The sequence below is a fragment of the Lissotriton vulgaris genome, chromosome 8 (genome assembly GCF_964263255.1).
Source record: "Lissotriton vulgaris chromosome 8, aLisVul1.2, whole genome shotgun sequence".
NCBI classification, from domain to species: domain Eukaryota; kingdom Metazoa; phylum Chordata; class Amphibia; order Caudata; family Salamandridae; genus Lissotriton; species Lissotriton vulgaris.
In genome coordinates this window covers 816,901,416-816,924,825 of record NC_141696.1, presented here as the reverse complement: position 1 = coordinate 816,924,825, position 23,410 = coordinate 816,901,416, and the positions used below count along the sequence as shown (strand labels likewise).

Here is a 23,410-nt window from a genome sequence, read left to right as displayed (position 1 = left end):
CGTGAGATGTGATACCCTAAATGGCAACATTTTCTTGTGACTCAGGCAGTATTTTTGTTCTCATATCCATATCAAATAAGTGTGAAGTTACAAAATTAAAGGACCTTGAAATTAAACCAAAAATACTATGTGTAAACTTGAAAATCTTGGATCACAAATCTGTGTAATGTTGGTAGAATCACATTATAACTATATCATTATGTCAGATGAGTTTGTGATGTCTAGTTGTAGTACCACGTAGATCTTGCACACAGGTGGAAAAACCAATAAACCAATTGAACCTATATTAACTATCTTCTTTTCAATGTACCCTGTGCTTTTTTTAGTTCAGTCTTAATTTTAGGATTCAGCATAACAAAAAAATGTGTCTCCCAGCATTCTAGAAGGAACTCTAACTTCAGTGCTCTTATCTAAAGATAACTGCTTATACCTCCAGAATCACCTCAGCTCTATCATAATGTGCTTCTGCCTTAATGTGTCTCTTTTCTAGCTTATGAGCATTTTGGGCAGTTGTATGCTCACTCCATATATGGTGACAAAAAAGGTGAATCTGCCACCAAATTTGATCAGTTTGGTGTTGTACCTATAAGCAAGCCTCTGTTGAAGTTCTTAGTAGTGGCAGACAGTTTTATCATGCTTTTGTAGATCCAAAATCCTCAGTGTTCTAACTACGTACGTGTTGTGTATATTTTATTTAATCCACAATTTTCCTAGCACTTCCTTAACCCCATTGGGTAACGATGCACAGTTCCAAGCTAATCAAAACAAACCATGAAAAATTACCAAATCATTAGCAAGAAAAGGAAAAAACAATAAGAAAGCTGCAATATCATAGTAAAATAACCAAAAGAACAAAGGAGAAAAGGGAACATGATAAAAAATCATAAACTAAGACTAATGGCTTGATTAAGAGTGGAGGTATTATTTAACAATACTACAGGTCACGTTATTTATCAGGGTGCGATAAATAACACCTATTATGAGTGTATGGGTAATAACATGGATTTTGGTGTTCAACGTGCCAAAAGCTGCATGATAGGTTAAATACCGTATGTTTTCCCTTGTTAAATTTCAGCAGACCTACTAAAATGTCACAAATGTGGAGTTATTTGACGCATGTAACAATTATCAGATCTGTGAAATAAAACTAAACTCATTATTCCACCTGTGCGTAAACAGGGTTTTACATTCAGGACATAACTGAACGAGCCACTCATTATTTATCCGTAAGTGAATTGTAGTCTTAAGGTCATTAAAAATGACTGCCAAGACAAATGGATATCTACATTTCCTGACTGGAAGGACCAAGCAAGAGAAGCCCTCATAAAAGCTAACAAAGAGGGTTAATGTCTGGGGTAGCTGATGAAATATCTTACGGTTTGATGTGTTTAAGCTAGCAATTCGTAATCTCAATAAATTCTTGCTGCAGGGTGGTTTTAGAGCAGCCTGATATCTTGAGCTTGTTTTCCACATAGGCTGTGCCAGAAACAGGGCCTTATGTGCAATGCAGATAATTCTGCACAAAATGCGGATTGACATGGGGCTCTTGGCAGAACAACATTGTAGGTATGTGGTCAGATGTTTGTGAATCTGGATTGAAACACTGTTCTGCGTGAATGATAAAAAGAGGATGGTAAATTAGAAAGACTGGTATTCTCACTGTCAAATCGGAAGACCAATTAAATGATTGGAAAGTTGTACAATGCAGTTGGATACCAGGAAGAATTAAGATAGAAACCCAAACAGTTTACAGATGATACAAGTTCAGGGATGACATTTATTGAAGATAAAGAAGGCAACCAAGTCCGAACACCATGGCAAAGATGTGAAATACAATGATTGGCAAGTAGAGTTTTTGAAAGTTCATTTTGCAATCAGTACATTATCACTGGAAAATGTTAGAAGTAGAAGGCTGTTTTAAAGTAGAAGGGGTCTGTAATGCATAACGCCTTAAGGAAATTGGTTGCACTCCACCTACTGAATAATGGAAACACCTGAGCCTAGCCCCAGAATTTTAGCGTCTGAGCCTGGCCACAGATCCCCAATGGCACTATGTTGATCATATTTTACATACTCAAAAGCTTGGGAGCCCGGTTGAGGTCCTTTTTAATGACTGAGAGATTCATGGAGTGGCCAAGTGTATGTTGCCACTGATGACAAAATTGAACGTTAAAAGCAATTAACAAAATACAGTAGGATCCTAAACATTGTATATATTTATCTACTCACCAGAGTCCAGTCACATAAATACAGTATAGTTTTGAAAATTATAGAGTGCATGCTTACTACAGTGGATTCCACAGAAGAGGAGGGAAATCAAAAGATAGATGTCGGTGTGTCACATGGTAAGAATAGGCCTAGCAGAAGCAGCACCATTTACATGCTCACGTTTACGTTGCCTTCTCTTTTACACACTATGACTTTTGCATGCTTGTCAATGCAGGATAACATTCTCTGAATCTGTATTGCTTACATTTCAGCTTCGTAGGCACTCTATCATTACACCTTGAACATTCAGTACAAGGTATAAAGTTCACTGCGCAAATGTCAAACTTTTTTTGTCCGATTGGCGACACGGCTATTCAACTAGAATAAACAACTACAGCACAACCAGAGGTTGCGACATGGCCACCTGGGTTCTGTTGTTAAAAATAAACAGCCACTTCCATGTTTAGACGGAGGAGCACTCAGCTGGCACTGCAGGGTTACCACGTGTCAGGATTCCAGCTCAGCTGATTCATGTGAACCAACAAGAGGGATGGCCAGTTCTACTCCAAAATGGACAGTCTGATGACACTTACCCACAGGCAACGCAGAGTTAGTCCACCCTGCAGGGATTTGACAGATGACCCACCCTTGGCGAGACTAGGTTAGGGAGAGCTTGTTAGGAGTACATATAAAGCCCAGTACTTATATGCCTACATATATACACTGTCTTAGCACAATGGTGGAAGTATTTATCCTTTTCACTGTTCTTGTAAAGTTAATTACACTAATCTGTAGCTTTCTATGTATAACCGCATTACACGTATTTTATGCAAGAATCACACCGCTACAATAAATATTGCAAAGCCTTGCTGAGTATTTCATGTGTACTTCTTTGGGTATGCACAAGAGTCCAACTGGAAAGATTCTAGATAGGTTACCACTATTGGAGAGGGGGAGAAGCGGAGATTGTCTGTCATGTTCTGAAGTTACAGACACATCTGTTACCCTGTAAGTTGAGGGGTTTGGATGGTGCACTGTGAGCCAGCAGGACTTTAAGCCAACCTCTCTTGAGGGGGTGCAGGGAATCACTCGCACCATCGTACGATGTGATAAGAGAAATGTCTGATCAAAAGCATGGATATTCCTGTTGGGAGATCCTGTTGAGATGTTCCATCAAGGGTGCCTATGTGTTTGTGATGCTTAAGAGCAGAGGTCAGGAGATCGCTCAATAAATACATAGAATCAATGAACGAAGAAATATATATTGAGGGAATATTTTAGCATCTTGTGACGGAAACTCTACTGATGGGTGGTGGCTACAGCACCTCATGAGTATCTCAGTTAATGCCAAATGTCACCCTGCTTCAGTTTCTGCAAAACGTCTCTTGTAACGTGCATGATAATCCAACTCTTGAATTCCTCTCGAGCATCATTGCATCACTCTTTATAAGGTCTTTCATAACAAAGTCTTGTATTAACATAATACAGATACCATGATGCATCATGCTCTGCTAGCATCTCAAAATTACTGGTAGCCTTATCCTGTTTTCGTATGTTAGGTGCTCAAAATTAACCTCTTTATTATACATGTTTGTGAAACAAAAGGCTAAGTCTGGCATATCTCATTTGTGTAGATATGCTATGCCCCTGAATCATCAAGTTTGCTATGCATCTGCTTTGCGACACAGTTATCAGATAAAGAAACATGTTTAAATATTTCAAAATTGTTAATTTGATAAAATTATAATACTAAATTTGTAATCAGTTATACAACCTTTACCTCAACAATTTTTTTTTCTTGGTCAGGTTTTCTTTGCATCCGTAAGGTCCGGTGGGAGTAGCCAGGTTTATTTCATGACCTTGGGACGGAGTTCTCTTCTAAGCTGGTAAGAAGAGGAATGGAAACAGCGGGCACGTCGAAGTCCTCAGGATCTTCATAACTTGAATAATTTGCAACTGGAGTGCAACCTGCGCATTGATGCTACCCTTCACTTAAAGATGCACCTGGTCATCGGGAATCAATTTTTTTTTAATCGTTCAGGCTGCAATGCAGCTGGTGCTGTTGAGATGTTACTGTCAGGTGCTACAAGTGTTTTAGGTTTGGAATCACGCAAAGCAAAACAGAATATTTCTTTTTCATTTTCTTACCTCTGACCCTCAACTCTGGAAGTTTCTAGACTGTGAATGACACTGATGGTTAGCAAAGGAGTTATGGGAAAAGCATGCGGACCATGAATGGAACTTAAAAGCGCAGATGCTATGACCCGAGGAGCATGGGATTGAAGGTGAAAAGTAGAGTTTGCACGTGGGAACACGAGCAGAAGCCTGACATACTGTGTAAATTCTTGACATTTCTTTACTGTGATATGGCAAAGTGTGGACAAAAAGGAAGGCGGAGGTCAAGAAGTTAATATTTATAAATGTGAAAGAAAGAAAACTTTGGAAGACTCATATTTTTTTGAGTGAGAGAAAGATAATTTTGGGGTAGGAGGGTAAAAAGGTCCTTTTTGTATTTTTATTTTTTTGTTTTTTATTTTTTAGAAACCTGGTTAAAAAGCTGTGGGCCATTTTTCTGTAACACCAGGTTTTGCTAAAACTCATTCAGCAGTTTAAAATGTTAGTTGAATTTCTGCAAAAGGATTCTGTGTAGTTCAGAATTTGTTGTTACAGTATTAGCACTGCCTCGGTTAAAGGTTTAATTTTTATTTAAACCTGGAAGTGCAACAATCGTTTTAAAAAGCATGTCTGCACCAGGGAGTGGGAGAAAAACATCCAGACTATGCCTTTTTTTTGTGCCTACCTCATTGTTTTTAAAGCATAAAATAAGAGGTGGTTTTGTTTATACGTTTCTTGAGAACACAGATGTGTCATCTGAAAACCAAATCATCTAGAAGAAAATGCTCGACTGTTAAAACGCAGGAGAAGGGGGTAGCCATTGCGATCATAGAATGGCCTTATGATAGTGGCAAGATATTGACACATGAACTTTAAATGCTAACATGGATTGGGACAGAACCTCCTGTCTTGTTCCTAGCAAAACATCAACAGTGGCAGATTGATACATTTTGCCCCCCCAAAAAAACACAAAAAAATACAATAGAAATTTCATTCTAAGAAATTTGAATTGTGCAGCAAGACAGACGCTATGCTAGTTTTATGAACTGTTAAATGTTGTAGGAAGCTAGCGGGAATGCGGGGGTGAGGAATATTTCTTTTTAAAGAATGCAATGCACTAAAACTAAGAATGTAGTTAATACTGCTTACTTATAAAATCATACTTGTGTTTAGGTGGAAGATCCCAGTTCTGACTTTTTAAAAATACAAATAAAATGTTCCTTTTTTATTTTGTAAGAAGGTTTAGGCAATTGTGATAAATGTCTCGACAATAATACCTTTGTCTAATGGCTACATATTAATTTCTTGAGACTCTTTGACTGTGTAATCTATTGGTGATGTAATGATGCACATTGTCTTGATGATGCAGCCATTTTTCGTGGGGTACTTTGTTGACAGCTGCCTTAAGCTGTTCATTTTGTGAACAGTCTCAGTTTCCTTATACAGTCTTCTATTCTCATATGGACTTGGTATTCTGTTCTCCAGTCTGCATGGCATGATGATTTTTTCCCCCAATTTTTCAATCACCCAAAATTGATTTTTTTTGACTGGTCACGAGATTGCCAAAAAGAAAAATGCAACAAATGCACAAAGGTTTTCTGGTTGGCAGGACAGGGTATCAAAGTGGCTAGGAGTGTCTTCATGTCCAGCCTGCTTCAGATTTCAAAATTCGATTAATTTGCATAACTGTTTATACCAATTGAGTCCCTTTTATAAGTTATTTGTATTTGTGGATGATTCACCCCGTACACAAGGACTTAAATACGTTTTGATTTGTGAAAGCCTTAAAGTTACGTCAGAAAAGTACTTTGAAATTTTTTACTCCTAATTCTTTTGCTATTTCCCATCCAGCTGAAATAAATGTGGACATATTTGATCTAGCCTATGTTGGTAAGAGAGCATTATTGTCCTTAGCTTGTGAAAAGATAATGGACATAGAGAATGTTAACAAAGCTTTGGATTAATGATGGACCGTACTGCAGGTCTTCTCCATGTACAATAGGCCAATTTTGTTATGCTGTTTGATCTTGTATTGTACAAAGTAGCCTTCCAGTGGGACAGATGCCTGAAATATAGTTCTTCTCTTTTTTACTGCCTTGGAAGCGAGGACTCATTCTGCAGTTCAGGAATGGCCTCAATTTTCAGAGGTCCACATCTGCTGGTGAAGCTCCCAACTGGAGTAGGCAAGTTTTCCCAGCCACCCCCAACCACCTTGGGACAACTAATAACTGCTCCCATCTTCAAAAGTGCCAAGGTGTCAAAACTGCAAATTAGAACAGTATTACAAGAAAACCACTATATATTAAATGATGAAGACTTCTTTCAGAACCATGCTTTTTTAAGGGAGGCCCATTTCTAGGTTTAGTTACACTTAATTATTTTCTGTATTGTTAAGTTGAAGTAACCCTAACTGTATGACTGCAGTGTTGTTATTTTTTATCTTATGCACATAATATGTTGGAGAAAATGTTTACAGAAATTGTTTTGTTACACTAATGTGCATCACATATTTATGGGGTTTTTAAAGTGAGTTTTGTGTTCTATTTAGTTTTTCATATTAATAGCAGTACTTTACATTTTGTGATTAATAAACCCAAACTCTGATAAGATATTAAAATGACAAACTGCATTAAAAATTACTAATTTTTGAGCTGCAAAGCAGACTGGTGACAAGTAGACATGTTCAGCCTTCTTTCTACTTTATTTTTATTTGTTGCAGTGCTTTCTAACTTATGTCTCTTGTGTATTATGGAAATTCTGTTTCCCCCATATTTCCTCAAATAAAATCAAAACGACACCAGCTGGTGTGCAGTATTTTGTTTACAGCCTCTTGTGTTTCTAGTTGGAAAATTAGTTTGTCCTTCTAGCAGAGGTAAATTGTCCCTTCTGCCTTTTAGGTCTCGCCTGGCGTTAGCAAGGCACATGTGCTGCTCTCGCCATGCGGTGGCCTTTTTGAATCGATATGATTTCAGAAGGGTGCTTTAAACCACGCCTGTCTTTTCAGTTGGCTCGCGTCCTCTTTTATGCTAAACGAGGGCGCGTGCTTGGCAACCAGGGTTATTGGTTTCCGCCTTGTCCACTTTTAGGACGGCCTATCTGAACAGGCAGACTCCATCTTTGTTTCACCCGCTCCTCCCTCCCCATCCCAAAGCAAACTTCCCAGGAATCAGAGGGCTGTCCTTACTCCAGCACCACAGTCAGGACGTCACCAGGGTAGTAAGTTCAGCGCTCGGTATCACACACTCGACCTTCGCTGTAGAAAAACGGGTGATAACTCAGGGGTCAGGCCAAGGTACCGGTGAGTGATATTTTTGTATTTGCGTGTTGTTGTTTAACAATGTTCCTTTGTCTTCGGAGTATTTGAACGGGTAAGACGCAACTTAATCTGTTAATGCCTTTTGGGGTACCTCTTTCTATACCAATCTACCTTTCCTTCTCCATACTAGTTCCTTTTCCCCCCCACTCTTTTCTTTGGTCGAGGTGCCAGGGCATTTGGGTAATGCTTGGTAATGTTGGTTTATTAGGTCTGTTTTGACCGTGCAGGTCACACTAGATCTTATGTTCTCAACGTGAAAAGAGCATTACAAAATTATTATACAAAGGGACTTTGCCTCTGCACATATGTTCGTGGACAGAAGCACATGTTTGTATTTGGCACAAGTTGTGTGCTTCCACACAAAAAGTGCTTACCATCCAAGAGCTGGAATTATTGGTAATCAAGTTCTCAGAGCTCTTTATCAAGTCTAGCTGTTGTGTAACAACACTGCTTCACTTCTAACCCTAAAAAATCCTTACTGCCCCTTAAAGCTACCCTTCTCTAATCCTTCAATCCCCTTAATGCAACCCTTACCTAAACACAAAACACCATTATTACCACTTAATACTACCATCAATAAATCCTAAAACAAAAACCTTATTGCCCCTTGCAACTACCCTTCACTGAATCCTACAACCCATATGACGATTCCTTCCCTAAACCCTACGAACCCTTTAATATCGCTTAATTCTTCCATTCCCTGAAAACCCTTATTATCCTTTAATGCGGCCCTTTTCTTAACCCTAAAAGCCTCTTCCTGCACCTAATGCTACTCTTCCCTAAACCCTAAAAAATCCTTACTGCTCCTGAACGCTACGGATCCACGATTCCAAGAACTCCTTACCATTCTTAGAGCTTGCCTAAACCTTACAAACCCCATACTATCCCTTAGGGCTACCCTTCCCTCAACCACAGAAACATACTACCCTGCAACACTAACCATCCCTCAACCCCTTCCATGACTCAAAAAAAAAACCTTCCTACCACTTAACGCTACCCATCCCTAAATCCTTACTATCCCATCACCCTACACTTTGCTGAACCTTAAAAATGACTTGCTTCTTCATCACACGTAAAGCCCTGGGGACACCACACCGAAAAAACACTGGGACATGCTCTATAAACTCACCCGGCAACTGGATCCGTTCACCATGCAACAAAAGTCAAACGAGGAGCAGCCCTGCGACAAGGTTAACCCTTTGATGCTCTTATTTCCAATGCAATACGTCTCACATTTACGCAATTTTGAGCTATTGACATTGTAAATAACAATGCCTTTTATTTTTTATTTTTTTAAAACATAAATAAAAGGCATTATCATTTACATGCTGATCGCTCAAACTCACGTAAATGCGAGCCCTATTGCATTGCAAATGCGAGTTTTCTTTCCATGCTGCTTTCCTTCCTTACCGATCCCTAATTTCCTGGTTACTTTAATTATTGTACCATTTCCTTGTTTTTCCTTCCTTCGCTTTACATCTCAAGGTCTTATTTCTTCTTGCCCCTTTTTTCCACTTTTTCGGTCGAGCCTAAACAGCACTGGCGCTGTCAGGCGATCTGTTGTATGGACTGTGGGATCTGACCCACCCCACTGGTTTGATTGGCTTATGTCTGTCATAAAAGAAATGGTAGCCTGCAAATGATTAATAATTGCTGCATGTTAGTCCTGGCATCTTTGGCGTGGTTTCCCCTGTCTTTTTGGCCTCTACCTCCTGTATTTTTGATGTGCTGGATTTTGTTTTTGCTGGTTTAGATGCTTTGGACACTCTGCCACTGCTGATCAGTGCCAGAGTGTAAGTGCCCCCTGTGTAAATTGTTATGATGATTGGATATACATGATTGGCATATTTGTAACACCAAGAAGTCCCTAGTAAAGTTCACTGGGTGTGCCAGGGCTGGTGATGACAAATGCTACTAGTGGGCCTGCAGCACTGATTGTACCACCTACATAAGTAGCCCCAAAATGGTGTCTCAGGCCTGCCACTGCAGTGCCTGTGTGCAGTCTGTGAACTGCCATGTCCTCCTGGTCAGTGTCCCCACTGACCAGGGCTAACCCTTCCCTTTTTGTGCACATTGGTCACCCCTATGGAAAGCCCACGTTACCCCCCCCCCCAACCCACCTAGGCAGGGTGCAGTGTATGTGAAAGGTGGAGCATGTACGGGTGCAGGTGACATGCTCTGGTAGTGAATTACACCCATTTTCGTTTTTCACTATTGTAAGGCTATCTTGCTCCATAGGTTAACATGGGGGTTGCTGGCTACAGTGGCTACCAGTATTTCTTCCGATAGGAACAAGATAGGACATAAGAGTCTAGTATCCCTGAACTAAGAATTTAATAACACATCTTTTAGGAAAGGTTGTTTTTGAATCCTGTGTTTGAGAACAGCACTTTTAGAAAGTTGCTGTTATCTTGTCTGACCTTCCTGTGTGCCTTGGCCTGTTTGTGTATTGACTGTCTGGTTTGAGAGTGACAGGGGCTGGGGATTCCCCAGGAGGCTGGCTGAGTCAGCCCTAGGCTGAATGACTGCATTTGCAACTTGAGTGGTGGGAGGAGAAAGCACCTGGGCATGAATAGGGCTGTGCCTGCCTTCCACAATGCTGGCTCCACCTCCTGCTGGGCGGCTGACGACCCTGCCCCTCATTCTGAAAGGAATGAAGAAGCCAGGAAAACAAAGTGCTCAAGAAACACGATGAACTGGTTCAGACCAGGCTCAGGGCCCACATGCACAAAGAGAACAAAGACTTTTAGGGGTGTAAGTACAGGACCCCTGACAACAGAAAATTAGATCATCCTGAAATCAAGAAGGAACCTCTGCCAAGGAGAAAGCTGAAACTGAAGAAGTAAGATTGTCCAGCTGTTTCTCTGCTGGATTGCCCTGCTGTTGCTTTGCTGCCAAGGAGAGGGGAGGGACTTTGCTTTGTGCTGTGTCCCCTTGCTTGAAGGAATCTCCAAGGGCCTGAGAAGAGCTGGCTCCCTGTTTTTGAAGTCCCAGGAACAAAAGGACTACACCCCCAGCTTCCCCTGAGCTCTACTGAGAGTTCTGTCATTCGTAAAGTGCGTGGCCCATGTGTGGTGCCTCTGGAAGTTGTACCTGTGTTGGGAAGCTGGAAATAACGCTTTAAAGACTTTGCTACAGAAAATTTATCGCATTGCTCGCTGCGGAGCGCATCCCCGACAGTGTGAGGAAATTCCAGCCGCTACGAAGACCGAGATCGTCCCAGCGCCTGTTGCCGCTGCCAGAGACGTCGCATCCTTCGTTTGCGGGACGCACCAGACCGGTGGGGGAACACTAACATCGCTGCAAGTGTCGTCGCAGAGCCTGTCGTCGCTGGGTGAGATCGCCGCACCGCTTGCTTGCGGACCTCATCACGTTGCTGCGAACATCGTTGCAGAGCCATCGCATCGAGGAGTTGTGAGCGAGAGATCGCCGCTGGATCGCGCATCGTCGCCCCGGAGATCGTCGCAGCCCCTACGAGATAGTCGCATCGTGCTTTGTGAGAACAAACTTCCTATGGAACCTACGCACCGGAATCCATACAAGTGGCCTTCCTCCCCATACAGACCGGATTCGTCGCAACACGCCCTCTGCTGCAGCGGGGTTGTCGCATCGCCTCCCCAAGGTCTCAGGAGCAACGCATCGCTTGTTTTCCACTGCACCAGCTTCTGCTTTTGGAACTTTGTCGCATCCAAAGGTATTATTGACTAAACGTGACGCAACTGTGAACTTTTCACGTAACTGTGGATTCTTTTTATCGCAACCTTAAGAACTCTTTCACAATCATATTCTTGAACTGTGTATGTTGGATTTTTGTCATTTTGGTCTTGTGTAGTTTAGATTAAATATCTTTATTTTTCTAAACTGTTGTGGAGTCAGTTTGTGGTGTTTTCACTGTGTTACTGTGAGTGTTGGTACAAATACTTTACACATTGCCTTCTGATTAGCCTTGACTGCTCGTGCCAAGCAACCTAGAGGGTGAGCAGGGGTTATCTCAGAGGGTTTCCTCCTTACCCTGACTAGAAGCAAGGGTCCCTATTTGGACAGTGGTACCTACCTCTGACAACTAGAGACCCCCAGTTCAAACACTGCATGTCCCACCTTTTCTTTCAAGTTAACTCCCATGCAGTATTGCCGCTGGAAACTAGCAGCGGCGCGCACGCTGCTTACGTGCCTTGTTTTCAATTGTAATCCATTAATCTGACATCAGCGCAGCATCAGCAACACTGATTTCAGGGGAGTTGGTATGATTCCTTTTTTTTTGGTTTTCATTCCTCACCTGGTTTAATTTTGCTAGTGGCTCCACACAGCTTTTGGTTTCACAATCGCTTGACTATAACTTAAGACTACTATCGCTGACGTATGTATAGGAAAGCACCGCAAGTGACCTGACTGTTAGCCTGACACCCATACACGTCTGCGACAACACATTCTAACTCTGACTTCCATAAGGTACCTCCGCTAGTGCACCTTAATCCCCATCTGCAACCCACCCTTGTTTTCTACCACTGCAGCCCCGCACCTAACTGTTCAAGTGCACATCCAGCCTGCCCTGCACCCGCCCTCTACTATTCCACTACATGGACTGATCTGGTGTGCAGCTAATCCTCCTCACCCTTGTCACGGAGCAGCCCGACAGCTTCTAGCACAGGGGTACACTCACTATCTCAACGCACCTCACTTTTAATCTGCTGGGGCCCATCTTACTCCAAAACTGGGGATCCCTCCCAGCTCTGCCAGTGCATTCCAATCTTAGCCTGCAGCCCCAACTGGCATTTTAACATGAGGACCGTTCACAGCCTGTGCATGAACCCAACCCTGTCATGCTACTACTGAAGTATGTGCTCATTTACCACCTACAGACAGGTCACCAGGACTCTGCTGAGTGCACAGAACCTCTGATGCGTCCATGTCAAAAGGCTCTTCCATCTGGCCATTGGCTCATCCTTGTGACGTGATCTGGCGCTGGATCACCCAACCACCAAAACAAGTGCCAGCCAGCGCTTGCGGTCAGCACTGCATTTGGGACCGGCTAGTGGATCGGGTTCCCAGGTAACATGGTTGGGACCCCATTCATTCTGCTCCAGCTAGTTATATTTTGTCATTTGGCCTGTCTTCAAGGAGCCCGTGACCGTCCACCAGCCAAGGGCCTCCCTGAGGTGGGTACCTGGTGTGGGCCACAGGCAGAGTGTCCCTGGGTCCTCAGTGTGTTATTGCTCCCTGTCTTGGCCCAATGCTGATGACATGAACCACCTCACCATTACTCTTTTACAGACAGTTGTAGGAAAATCCACAGGCACATTAAGTAGGCCGCTGCATCGTAATGTGGGTTTTGAAGTCGATGGAAAAATATGTAAGAAAAAAATAATCAACATATATATTGAAAAGTTGTTGTGCCATTCTATCATACAAACATATACATCTGAAAGAAACAGGTTAGTGTTAGATTCCTTACCTTAGCATATCCCCAGGCGTCAGACTGGATCTGGAAAGTTTTGCGTAGCGGTACCCCTGCGCGTCGATAGGCGTCGTCTGCGGCTCCGCGTCAGTTGTCGGCGTCGTGGTCGCCGGGATGACGTCTAAGTACTTAGACGCCGCCCTCGCGCGCGGATGTCAGTTCTTTTTTCCGCGCAGCAAGCGCAGATCCGGGAAGAGCAGTACTCCTAGTCACTTTTTGTCTAACTTTTTTGATCTATTTTGGATCTTCTAGAGTCGATTCTCTACTCTGGTGCCGATAGGGATGCCCGGGTTCAAACCCTGCGATGACTGTAACCGACTGATGTCGGTTACCGACCCCCACCGTCGGTGCCTTTATTGCTTCAGGGCCGACCACGATGACAAGTCGTGCCCCGACTGCCGGGCCTTGATGTCGAAGGCTAGGTGGGAGCGGTTCCGTAAGCGCCTCGAGATTCGGCAGTCGGCCCTGCGGCGTTCGAGGTCCCGGTCCAGGAGGAGGTCGAGGGACCGGTCGCTGGACTGGTCGCGGGGCCACAGTCATCACAGCTCGGCGAGTCGACACCACTCGTCGGGCTCAAAGTCCTCAGGTAAGTCGAGGCACAAGAAGTCTAAGAAGCGACATCGCTCTTCTGACTCCCCCCCCACCCCCCGCCCCCCCACCACCTGATGCTCGCGCGGCCGGGGGTTATGGCGACAGCGCCCATGCGGCTCTGCCGTAGCCACAAGCGCCGCGCCCAGCTCCACACCCGTCGGTCCCTGGGCTGAACCCGACGCCGGAGGAGATCAGCGCCTTCCTCACGGCCATGAGGTTGCACTTCCCACCGTCGGGTCCCGCCGAGGTGCCTTCGGGCCCTGCGGACCCATCTTGTAGCCCAAGCGGGCCAGCAGCTTCGGCGCCGTCAGGTGATTCGGCCCCGGTGCCGTAGTCTACTTCGGTCCTGACGCCGCAGGGTTCCTCAGGATCCAGGCCTGGATCCTTGGTGACGCCGGTTGACTTTAAGACCCCTCCACTAACCTAGTTACCAAGGGTGTCTCCCCCGGCGCCATCCTCTGGCGGCGTCGTCCCCGATCTCCACTCCGGTCCAGATCCGACGCCGATCAGTGAACCCTTCACCGACGACCCGGCTCCATCATTTGTTCCTGACCTTCAGGAGATGGATGACAAGGGTGATTGGGATGAGTCTGAGGACCCTCTGGCACTGCAGTGCCAGTTGAGCCAGGACTGGGCAGACGAACTGGGGGAGGCCAGTGGTCTGGACACTTCGCCCAACACTTTTTGTCTCCCCTCCTACCGTGGCTACGGAGGAGGGGCTGCTTACAGCGTGGTGTTGACTAGGGTAGCCAAGGCCTTGGCTCTTGAGCTCCCAGTCGCGGCCGTGAGGACTAACCTCACTGAGGTGCTCAAACCGCAGGCAAGCTCCTCGGAGCCTCTCCTGCCATTCAACGAAGCCCTCACTGACGTTCTGTTGGGCACCTGGTCCAAGCGCTCTACTAACCTCCCTGTAAGTTGGAACGTGGCCCGAAGCCACCGCCTGGCTCTGGGTGACCCCAGTTTCCTGTCTGTTCACCCCACCCCTGATAGCCTGGTGATCCAGGCCTCAACTTCCCAGACCGCATTCCCGACTGCTCCTCCGGATCGGGAATCCAAAAGGTACGACCAGTTCGGTAAGAAGCTGTTCTAACTGAGTTTGGGGCTGCGGTCTGTCAACACCGCCTGCCTTTTGGGCCGTTACTCCCACTCTTTGTGGGATACTGTTGCGGTAGTGCTGCCACAGTGCCTGGCAGAGGTCTAGGCAAAGCTTACCCAAGCCCTTGCGGAGGGAATGGATGGAGCACGATATTCTATTCGGTGTGGACTGGATACCACGGACTCGCTAGGCAGGGCGATTGCAACAACGGTGGCTGTTCGCTGCCACGCCTGGCTGAGGTCCGACAACTTTTCAGGCGATGTCAAAGCTTCTCTTATGGACATGCCCTTTGATGGCTGTCGCCTCTTTGGCAACAAGGTGGACAACGCTCTGGAATGTTTCAAGAACTCCAGGGCTACGGCCAAGTCCTTGGGCCTCGGCCAACGCCAGCAGACTTCCGCCTTTCCTGGCCAAGGAAGGGGCGCCCCCACACGTCTAGCTAGCCACAGGCCGCAGAACCAACCTCAACGCGTTGGCGGACATGGTTACCGGCGTGGCGGTGCCGGGGGACATCGGCAAGGTCAATCTGCACCCGCCCGCGCAGCATCTGCCTCAAAATCCTCCTAGTCCGAGTTTTCAGGCCCATTCAACGCCAGTGGGGGGCAGGGTTCGCCATCACCTCCTCCACTGGCGCTCCATCACATCGGACAGGTGGGTGCTGCAAATCGTCCGAAGGGGCTACTCCCTCCCCTTCGAGGTGACCCCCTCCAGCCATGCCACCGCAGTACCACCGCATGTCGGGAAATCACTTGCAACTTCTGCAGGAGGAAGTTACGGCCCTCTTGGCCAAGGGGGCCGTCAAGCGCGTTCCTGGGCCAGAAGTAAGACGTGGTTGCTATTCCCACTACTTTCTGGTACCCAAGAAGGGCAAAGGGGGCCTACGCCCTATCTTGGATCTAGGGAGCGTCAACGGCTACCTCCGGAAGGAGAAGTTCAAGATACTGACATTGGCTCGGGTCCTAGCTGCCCTGGACCCAGAAGTCTGGATGGTAGCATTGGACTTGCAAGACGCGTATTTCCACATTCCCGTCCTGCCGGCCCACCGGCGTTACCTGCGGTTCACGGTAGGCCACTAGCATTTTCAGTTTACAGTGCTTCCGTTCGGCCTTACCAGCGCCCTACGGGTGTTCACGAAAGTGATGGCAGTGGTCGCAGCTCATCTGCGCAGATTAGGGGTTTCAGTCTTCCCCCTATCTCAACGATTGGTTGTTTAGGGGAGGGTTCGGCCCAAACAGTAGTCTCCCACCTCCAGACTACGGCCGACTGCCTGCACTCGCTGGGGTTCTCCATCAATGTGCCGAAGTCACACCTGTTCCCCTCGCAGAAGGTCCTTTTCATCTGAGTGGTTCTGGACTCAGCGCAGTTTCGGGTTTATCCCCCGAACAGCGGGTTTGGGATATTCAGATTCTGATTCTGGTCTTTCAGCCTTTATCCCGAGTCTCGGTCAGGTTGAGCTGCGGCTCCTGGGACTGATGGCCTCCTGCATCCTTCTGGTGCATCACATCCGGTGGCGGATGCGGGCTCTGCAGTGGGACCTGAAGTTTCAGTGGGCACAGCATCTGGGCAATCTGTCCGACTGCGTCTGGATCTCGGAGGGCACTGCAAAACAGTTGCAGTGGTGGCTCACGGACCGCGATTGGCTCAGCGGCAGATCTCTCTCCCTACCCCAACCCGGAGCACATAGTAGTGACGGATCTGTCGCTTCTGGGATGGGGGGCCACATGGGAGAGAGGGAGATCAGAGGCCTCTGGTCTCCGACGGAGTCCTGGCTCCACATCACCCTTCTGGAGCTGCTGGCGGTCCGGCTTGCACTGAATGCATTCCTTCCCTCTGTCCGGGGAAGTGTGGTGCAGGTGTTCACGGACAACACCACCGCCATGTGGTACTGCAACAAACAGGGCGGGGTGGGGTCGTGGACCCTTTGTCAGGAGGCTCTGCGCCTCTGGACATGGCTGGAACACCAGGGAGTCATCCTGGTGGTTCAGCACCCGGCAGGTTCCCTGAACGCCAGGGCGGACTAACTCACCCGCCAGTGCATGATGGATCACATATGGCGTCTGAACGACGTGGCGCAAGGTATCTTTCGGCAGTGAAGAGAGCCTTGGTTAGATCTGCGCCAGAACGCTCCTTAGCTGGAGCATCTGTGCGCCAAATAAAAACGCATAACATAACATAACATAACATAACATCTATTCGCCACCGAAGGGAACGCGCAATGTCATCAGTTCTGCGCGTTGGAATTTCCAAGGCGGCACTCGCTCGGAGACGCTTTTCGTCGCGAGTGGAGCTGCGGTCTGTTGTACGCCTTTCCGCTTATACCACTTCTGCCCAAAGTGCTGAAAAAGATCAGGCGCGACCGGGCCAAAGTCATCCTTGTGGCTCCGGACTGGGCACGAAGATTCTGGTATCCCGAGCTACTCAGCATGTCAGTCGATCCCCCGATTCTTCTGCCTCTTCAGGAGGACCTTCTGTCGCAGCAGCAGGGGACGGTCCTCCACCCGAACCTGTCCAGCCTCCACCTCCATGCGTGGAGATTGAACGGCAACAGTTGAGGCCATTTGACTTGCCTCCTGAAGTCTGTGATGTAATTCTGGCAGCCAGGCGTCCCTCCACAAAATTGGTATACGCCTGCAGGTGGAACAAATATGTAGCATGGTGCACAGCAAAGGCTGTGGATCCTCTCTCTGCCCCCCTTTCAGAGGTTCTCCTCTTCCTTCTTTTTCTTGCCCAGCAGGGCTCTGCACTCTTAAGGGCTACCTCTCTGTCAATTCTGCCTTCTTGAGGCTTCCTGATCAGCCTTCTCTTTTCAAGTCCCCTGTTGTAAATAGATTCCTGAAAGGCATAACGCATATGTTTCCTCCTGATCCTTTCGTGATGCCTCAGTGGGACTTGAACCTTGTTCTGACCTATCTGATGTGTGCTCCTTTCGAGCCGCTTCACAATTGCCCTCTTCGTCTTATGACTCTTAAGACTGCATTCCTGGTTGCCATCACCTCTGCCAGGAGAGTGAGTGAGTGAGCTCCAGGATCTATCTTCTAAGCCTCCTTTCTTTTCTGTCCATCCGGACAAAGTTGTGTTAAAGACACGTCCCTCTTTCCTGCCCAAGGTGGTTACAACCAATGTTGCCTCAAATTTTTTTCCTCTGTGTGCGGCAGTTCAGGGTCTCTGTGCGCTGCAACCATGGCTATGTGCGCCAGGAACCAAACCGCACGTGTCTGCGGCGCCAAATGGCACTCAAAAAGTTTACTTTAAAAAGTGAAAAGATAGTGCATTTTCACACATACAGCGCCACAATAAGGGTCTTAAGGGCAGTTTGCAAATTGGATAAGCACGCCATGACATGAATTGGTTACACTGGCAAGTACCCTTCAAGTTTAGAAAAGCACAAGACTTCAATGGTGGTACCATCATAAGATTTTAATAAATATTCTTAACTGGAGCACAGTTCATTGGGTGGGGAAATGTTGCGAGCCTATACAATATCGCATATACACAAGAAGGGAGAGGGCTGTTCAGACACGTCAAGTGGGATCACTAGATGGGTGACAGGGTTGCTTCTCCCGACGATCCTTGCCATTTTTCCAGTGCTGATAAACTCTGTCTAGGTCAACTTTCCCATTCAGGAGGTAGGCCTTTATCCTCATCAGCATGTCCAAATGCTTCTGCTCTAGTCTATTCCTCAATTTGCTCTTGATAGTATTCATGAGGCTGAATCCTCGTTCACAGTCTGCACTAGATGCTTGAAATGTTGCGCAGACAACAAGCTGAGACACCACACTATACTGAGCAGCATTGCGTACAGTGAAAGTCACCAGGTCTTGAAAGGTGGTAAATAACCCACCCTTAACATGTCTGCCACCACATATTTATAGTCTCTGTACTGTCGAACAACATCTTCTGGTGTTTCACAATCACCCAGGGCCAAGACATTTTTATACTTTTCAACAAGTCTTTCAATATTCTCAGTCCCAAAATCAAAATGCGATTGTGTGGCTATTGCCTGGATCTCAAAACTTGCCCATTCTTTTAGCTCACCTTCTGGGAACCTTTTTTGCATGTGCTCACAAAGAAGGGAAACAAAAGACAAAATAGGCCCACTGTCAAACTCTTGCCTTTCCTTGTACAACACCATCAGCTCTCTTACATTGCTGCTCCAAATACTGTTGCTTAATTTGGCCAATCTTTGCTCTTGCATACTGTACAGCTTCAACAGTAGTTAAAGAACTTTTTTGGAATAGTTTGCACAAAGATGCAAATTCACCCAGAATGTCATTAAGTACTGCAAGGGAAATATGGTAGTTGGAGTCCGATAGCTTTTTATAACAATATTTAGCAATTGGATCATTCTCCTCAACTTTCTCATGCTCAAAGTACTTAAGAACAGTCTCTTAATTACGAATTAGTGCACCAACAGCAAAATGCCTTGAAAGCCACCGGACTTCATTCAGTGGTCTAAAAGAGACAACTTCACATTCAGTGACCGATGCAATTTCATCCAGCTTGGACTTCCTTGCAGGAGATCTGGAGAACACAGTGTAGACCGTCCTCAATAATGTCTCCATCTCTTTAATCATTGGCATCATCAACTCCCAAATCTTCTCGATGGGCGACACAATGCTGTTTAACTAGATGAGGAATGGATTGGTTAAGGCAAGTAGCAACACCATTATTCTTCCCCAGCATCACAGATGCACCATCAGATGTGAACATGACCATTTTCATGAGGTCCAGTTCATTGGCAGTGTAGAATTCTTTCACGGCAGTAGTGATAGCCTCAGCATTACAGCTAGTCAGCTTCACTGTTTTGTGCGCAGTTGATGTTACAGGTCGGAACTTGAAGTACAGGATGAGCATTTTTGTAACAGAAATATCTGTGCTCTCATCAATTATCAAGGTGTGATACAAAGCTTGCCGAAGTTCTGTCATAGCTTCACAGTGTATCACGCTATTGATGGCCTCAAGGAACTCAAAGGCATAGTTCTTGCTCTTCCAGCTGTTTAGTGTCTTCACATACAAAGCTATTTGGTCATGGATGTCTTGTACAGATAACATTGAAGTGTTCATCTTGACTGCCAGCAACACGTTGTTGATGAGAATCTTTATCTCCTCAGGCATAGATCTTTGGCGTTCAACTACTTCCATTCTATTTGCTTTGTCAGTTTCTGTCAGCATTGCCCGCACTCCAAAACCAAACCGGGCAGCAGCACTTCTGTTTCTCAATATCACCATGGCAGACTTGTGCACTTTGCTAAGTAGATGGCGTTTCATGTAGTCCAGTTTCCAGCCATCACTCCATTTCTTCCCTGTGGAAAAGTCCCCAACAATCTTGGCTTCGGCACATGCTTTGCAAATCAAGCCCACGTCTGGACTGTATTGAAATAGTTCCCTGAGTTGCATGCGAACCTTGCTTCGTGACTTATGTGTCTCAGCCTCCACAATTTCCTTCATCCACTCTTTCTTGAATACAAGGCAACATTTCTTCCTTTGTGGTGAAGCACTGCACTCTCCCGAAGTTACAGCTTTGCGCTTGAACATTTCCGTACCCGCCGGTTTGAGCCTGCTGTCCCACAAAGCCTGCAAAATAAGGAAACATGGCTTACGTGGACGCCTAGCTCATGAATGCAATCTGTTATACTACAATGTACAAGACGCACCACAGTTTACCTCAACCCAACAATTACCTCTTCTGCCTGTACTCCGTCTGCCTGTGCAATTGTCTTTGTAGTACGGTCTCACGAACCTGCAAAAGAAATAGGGGTGCAGATTGTGAATCTATTTACCCAGCAACCCCCAACCCAACGAGGAACGTAAACAGAATTACCTTGTCTTTGTTGTACTCGGACCTGACCACTGTAATCCAAATACCTTACAGACTGGAAACCTACAAGTGAAGACCAGTATGTCAGCAAACGCCCGAAGAATTACAAACTATGCATGGGACCGGTCAAGGGGCCCAAAACGAAAAATGACCAAATAATTATCTGGGATTCCAGCCTAGGACAAACAGGGGTGTGCCCATGTGTTCCATTATCTTAAACTGGTCTATTAATCTGAATGCCAGGGGAAAGCGGCATCACAGAAGGTGTAACACAAAATACAAACTGTGCAAATGGTTGAGGTGGGTGAACAAGGTAACCCACAGGATGGCTGAGAAGCACACAATCCATCAAAAGATCCCACCTGAAGACGCTGCAGTGGTGCGCAAAAAATATGATTGACTACGTTCAAGCACTTTTCAGGCAACCATAAATATGTCAAGATAACTGAAGCATGATGGATCTGCTGCAGAGAGATCTAGGTTTTGCCTACTGGAAGTTGACTCATTAAGTAGCTGAGGAGGTTAAAATGCCTGATGAAAAGCTGGTGAACCATGCAGATCAAAAATCACATGTAATGTAACTTGGTCCATGCATTACTGCTTCTGTCAGAAAGCTCATTTTGTTACTTGCAGTTTATAACTTTAAATCCTAATATAGAACACTAACCTATTAACTACCAAACAGCTGCATTTCCATTAATTGCAATGACAGAAAACCTGCGACAGACCACCAACCGAGCGGAAGAGTAACAGCTTTTGATTGTAATAACTTAAGGGTGTTTTTGAACAGTAAATAAAACATTTGTAAAAACGCAGCCTTAAATTTAAAAATCTGCATCGAGAGGAATAAACTTCAATCTTGTTTTACTTGCAGAGATTTTTACATATTCCCCACATCTTCATTGCTTTGATTTTGTTCACAAGAAAATGTCACCCTTAGCCATCGAATGCTAATCATAAGTACATTGACATTATGAAAATGTCACATAAGCAATAGGAAACCTTGGTCCAGCCTGAGGCGCATGATAGTGGCATGTAATTGATGCAACAAACGTCATGTAAAAAAAATGGCAGACTCGTAATTCCAAAAATGGTTACCCTAAGGAGTGACATGATTTTGTTCTGCACACATACTGAAATTGTGGATTCAAAGCTGCTGTCAAATGAAGGAAAAAGGAAGCACTGTGAAATAAAATAACTGCCTAAGATCACACAGTGCCTCATCCATTCCTGTTTGGAAGCGGGGACCCCCAAGCAATTTGTACAACTTAAATTTCTTTTTAAAAACGCCTTTTTGCAGAGGCAATTTCAAGAGGGGGAACAGCCTGAAATAGGTCTATTGCCATGGACATGTATGCATACAGATGTGTATTATTTATTGGTACGCAAGGGCTTGTGGAAAGTGAGCACTCGGACAGTACTAAAATCCCTGCCCTTTTTTTCTTCCCTCTGTTACCCTCGCTGTCCCCGTGCTCTCTCTGCCAGGTCTCACCATCCTTTGTCCCACTCTTTTTTGGTGACCTTCTGCCCTCTGTCCCACTCATTTTTGGTGCCCTTCTGCACTCTGTCCCACTCGTTTTTGGTGCACTTCTGCCCTCTGCCCCACTCGTTTTTAGTGCCCTTCTGGCCTCTGCCCCACTAGTTTTTTGTGCCTTTATGCCCTTAGTCCCACTCGTTTTAGGTGCCCTTCTGCCCCACTCGTTTTAGGTGCCCTTCTGCCCTCTGCCCCACTCGTTTTTGGTACCCTTATGGCCTCTGCCCCACTCGTTTTTGGTACCCTTCTGCACTCTGCCCCACTCGTTTTTGGTACCCTTCTGGCCTCTGCCCCACTCGTTTTTGGTGCCCTTCTGGCCTCTGCCCCAATCGTTTTTGGTACCCTTCTGTCCCTTCTGGCCTCTGCCCCACTCGTTTTTGGTACCCTTCTGCACTCTGCCCCACTCGTTTTTGGTGCCCTTCTGGCCTCTGCCCCACTCGTTTTTGGTGCCCTTCTGTACTCTGTCCCACTTGTTGTTGTGCCTTTATACCCTTTGTCCCACTCGTTTTTGTGCCTTTATGCCCTCGGTCCCACTCTTTCTGCCTCTGCCCCACTCGTTTTTTGTGCCTTTATGTCCTGTGTCCCACTGGTTTGTTTGTGCCTTTATGTCCTGTGTCCCACTCGTTTTTGGTGCCTTTGTGTCCTGTGTCCCCCTCGTTTGTTTGTGCCTTTATGTCCTGTGTCCCACTCGTTTTTGTGCCTTTCTGCCCTCTTGCCTCCTGTTCCGCTCGTTTCCCCAACTGCTGTGGCCTTTTGTTTAAATATTGCTGACAATCAGAGCCCTGGCAGTTTCCAAACACAGCATGTACTTTAGCACACACTGTGTCTGGAAAGTGTCTACGCTTTCTTTAGGAAAGCGCGGGGCAGACTGTGGCATTCTTTTTAAGTATTGCTGTTAATCGGAGCCCGTGAAGGGGCTCTGATTGTCAGCAATATTTAAACAAAAGGCCACAGTCTGCCCCGCTCCCACACAGCCGCAATCGCCATAATCACCACAATCCCCACCAGCCCCCCCGCCTCCTTACCTGCAACTCCCCACGCCCGCTCCGCTGCCACCACTGGAAAAGTGCCTCTTTTTCGCGCCGCTCTCTTTTTAAAAGCGGCGGGCGGTGCGACTCTCTTGCGACGTCCTGTGTGAGCGCTCCACGCTAGGTGGTGCGCGCTGACGTCCGGGAAGGTGCGCACACGCGGCCTAGAGGGATTAGTGGTTACAACTTTTCACATCTGGCAGTCCATCACCTTGCCCACCTTCTTTCTGCCTCCGCATCCTTCCAAGG

The 23,410-nt window shown here is 46.1% G+C and overlaps 1 protein-coding gene across 3 annotated transcripts in view; it reads left to right on the top strand.

Annotated features, from left to right (window-relative positions):
* The window catches only part of MAP4K4 (mitogen-activated protein kinase kinase kinase kinase 4), a 665,231-nt gene extending 658,094 nt beyond the window's left edge, over positions 1 to 7,137 (top strand). For 2 of the 3 annotated variants that reach the window (XM_086934710.1, XM_086934709.1), the window contains one exon: positions 4,015 to 7,123. In XM_086934710.1, coding sequence (XP_086790836.1) covers positions 4,015 to 4,098 — 84 coding nt within the window. In that variant the 3' untranslated portion in view covers positions 4,099 to 7,123. Of the gene's footprint in view, positions 1 to 4,014 lie in introns of all 3 variants that reach the window. The other variant, XM_086934708.1, reaches the window with a different exon arrangement.
* Positions 7,138 to 23,410: the final 16,273 nt, after the last annotated feature.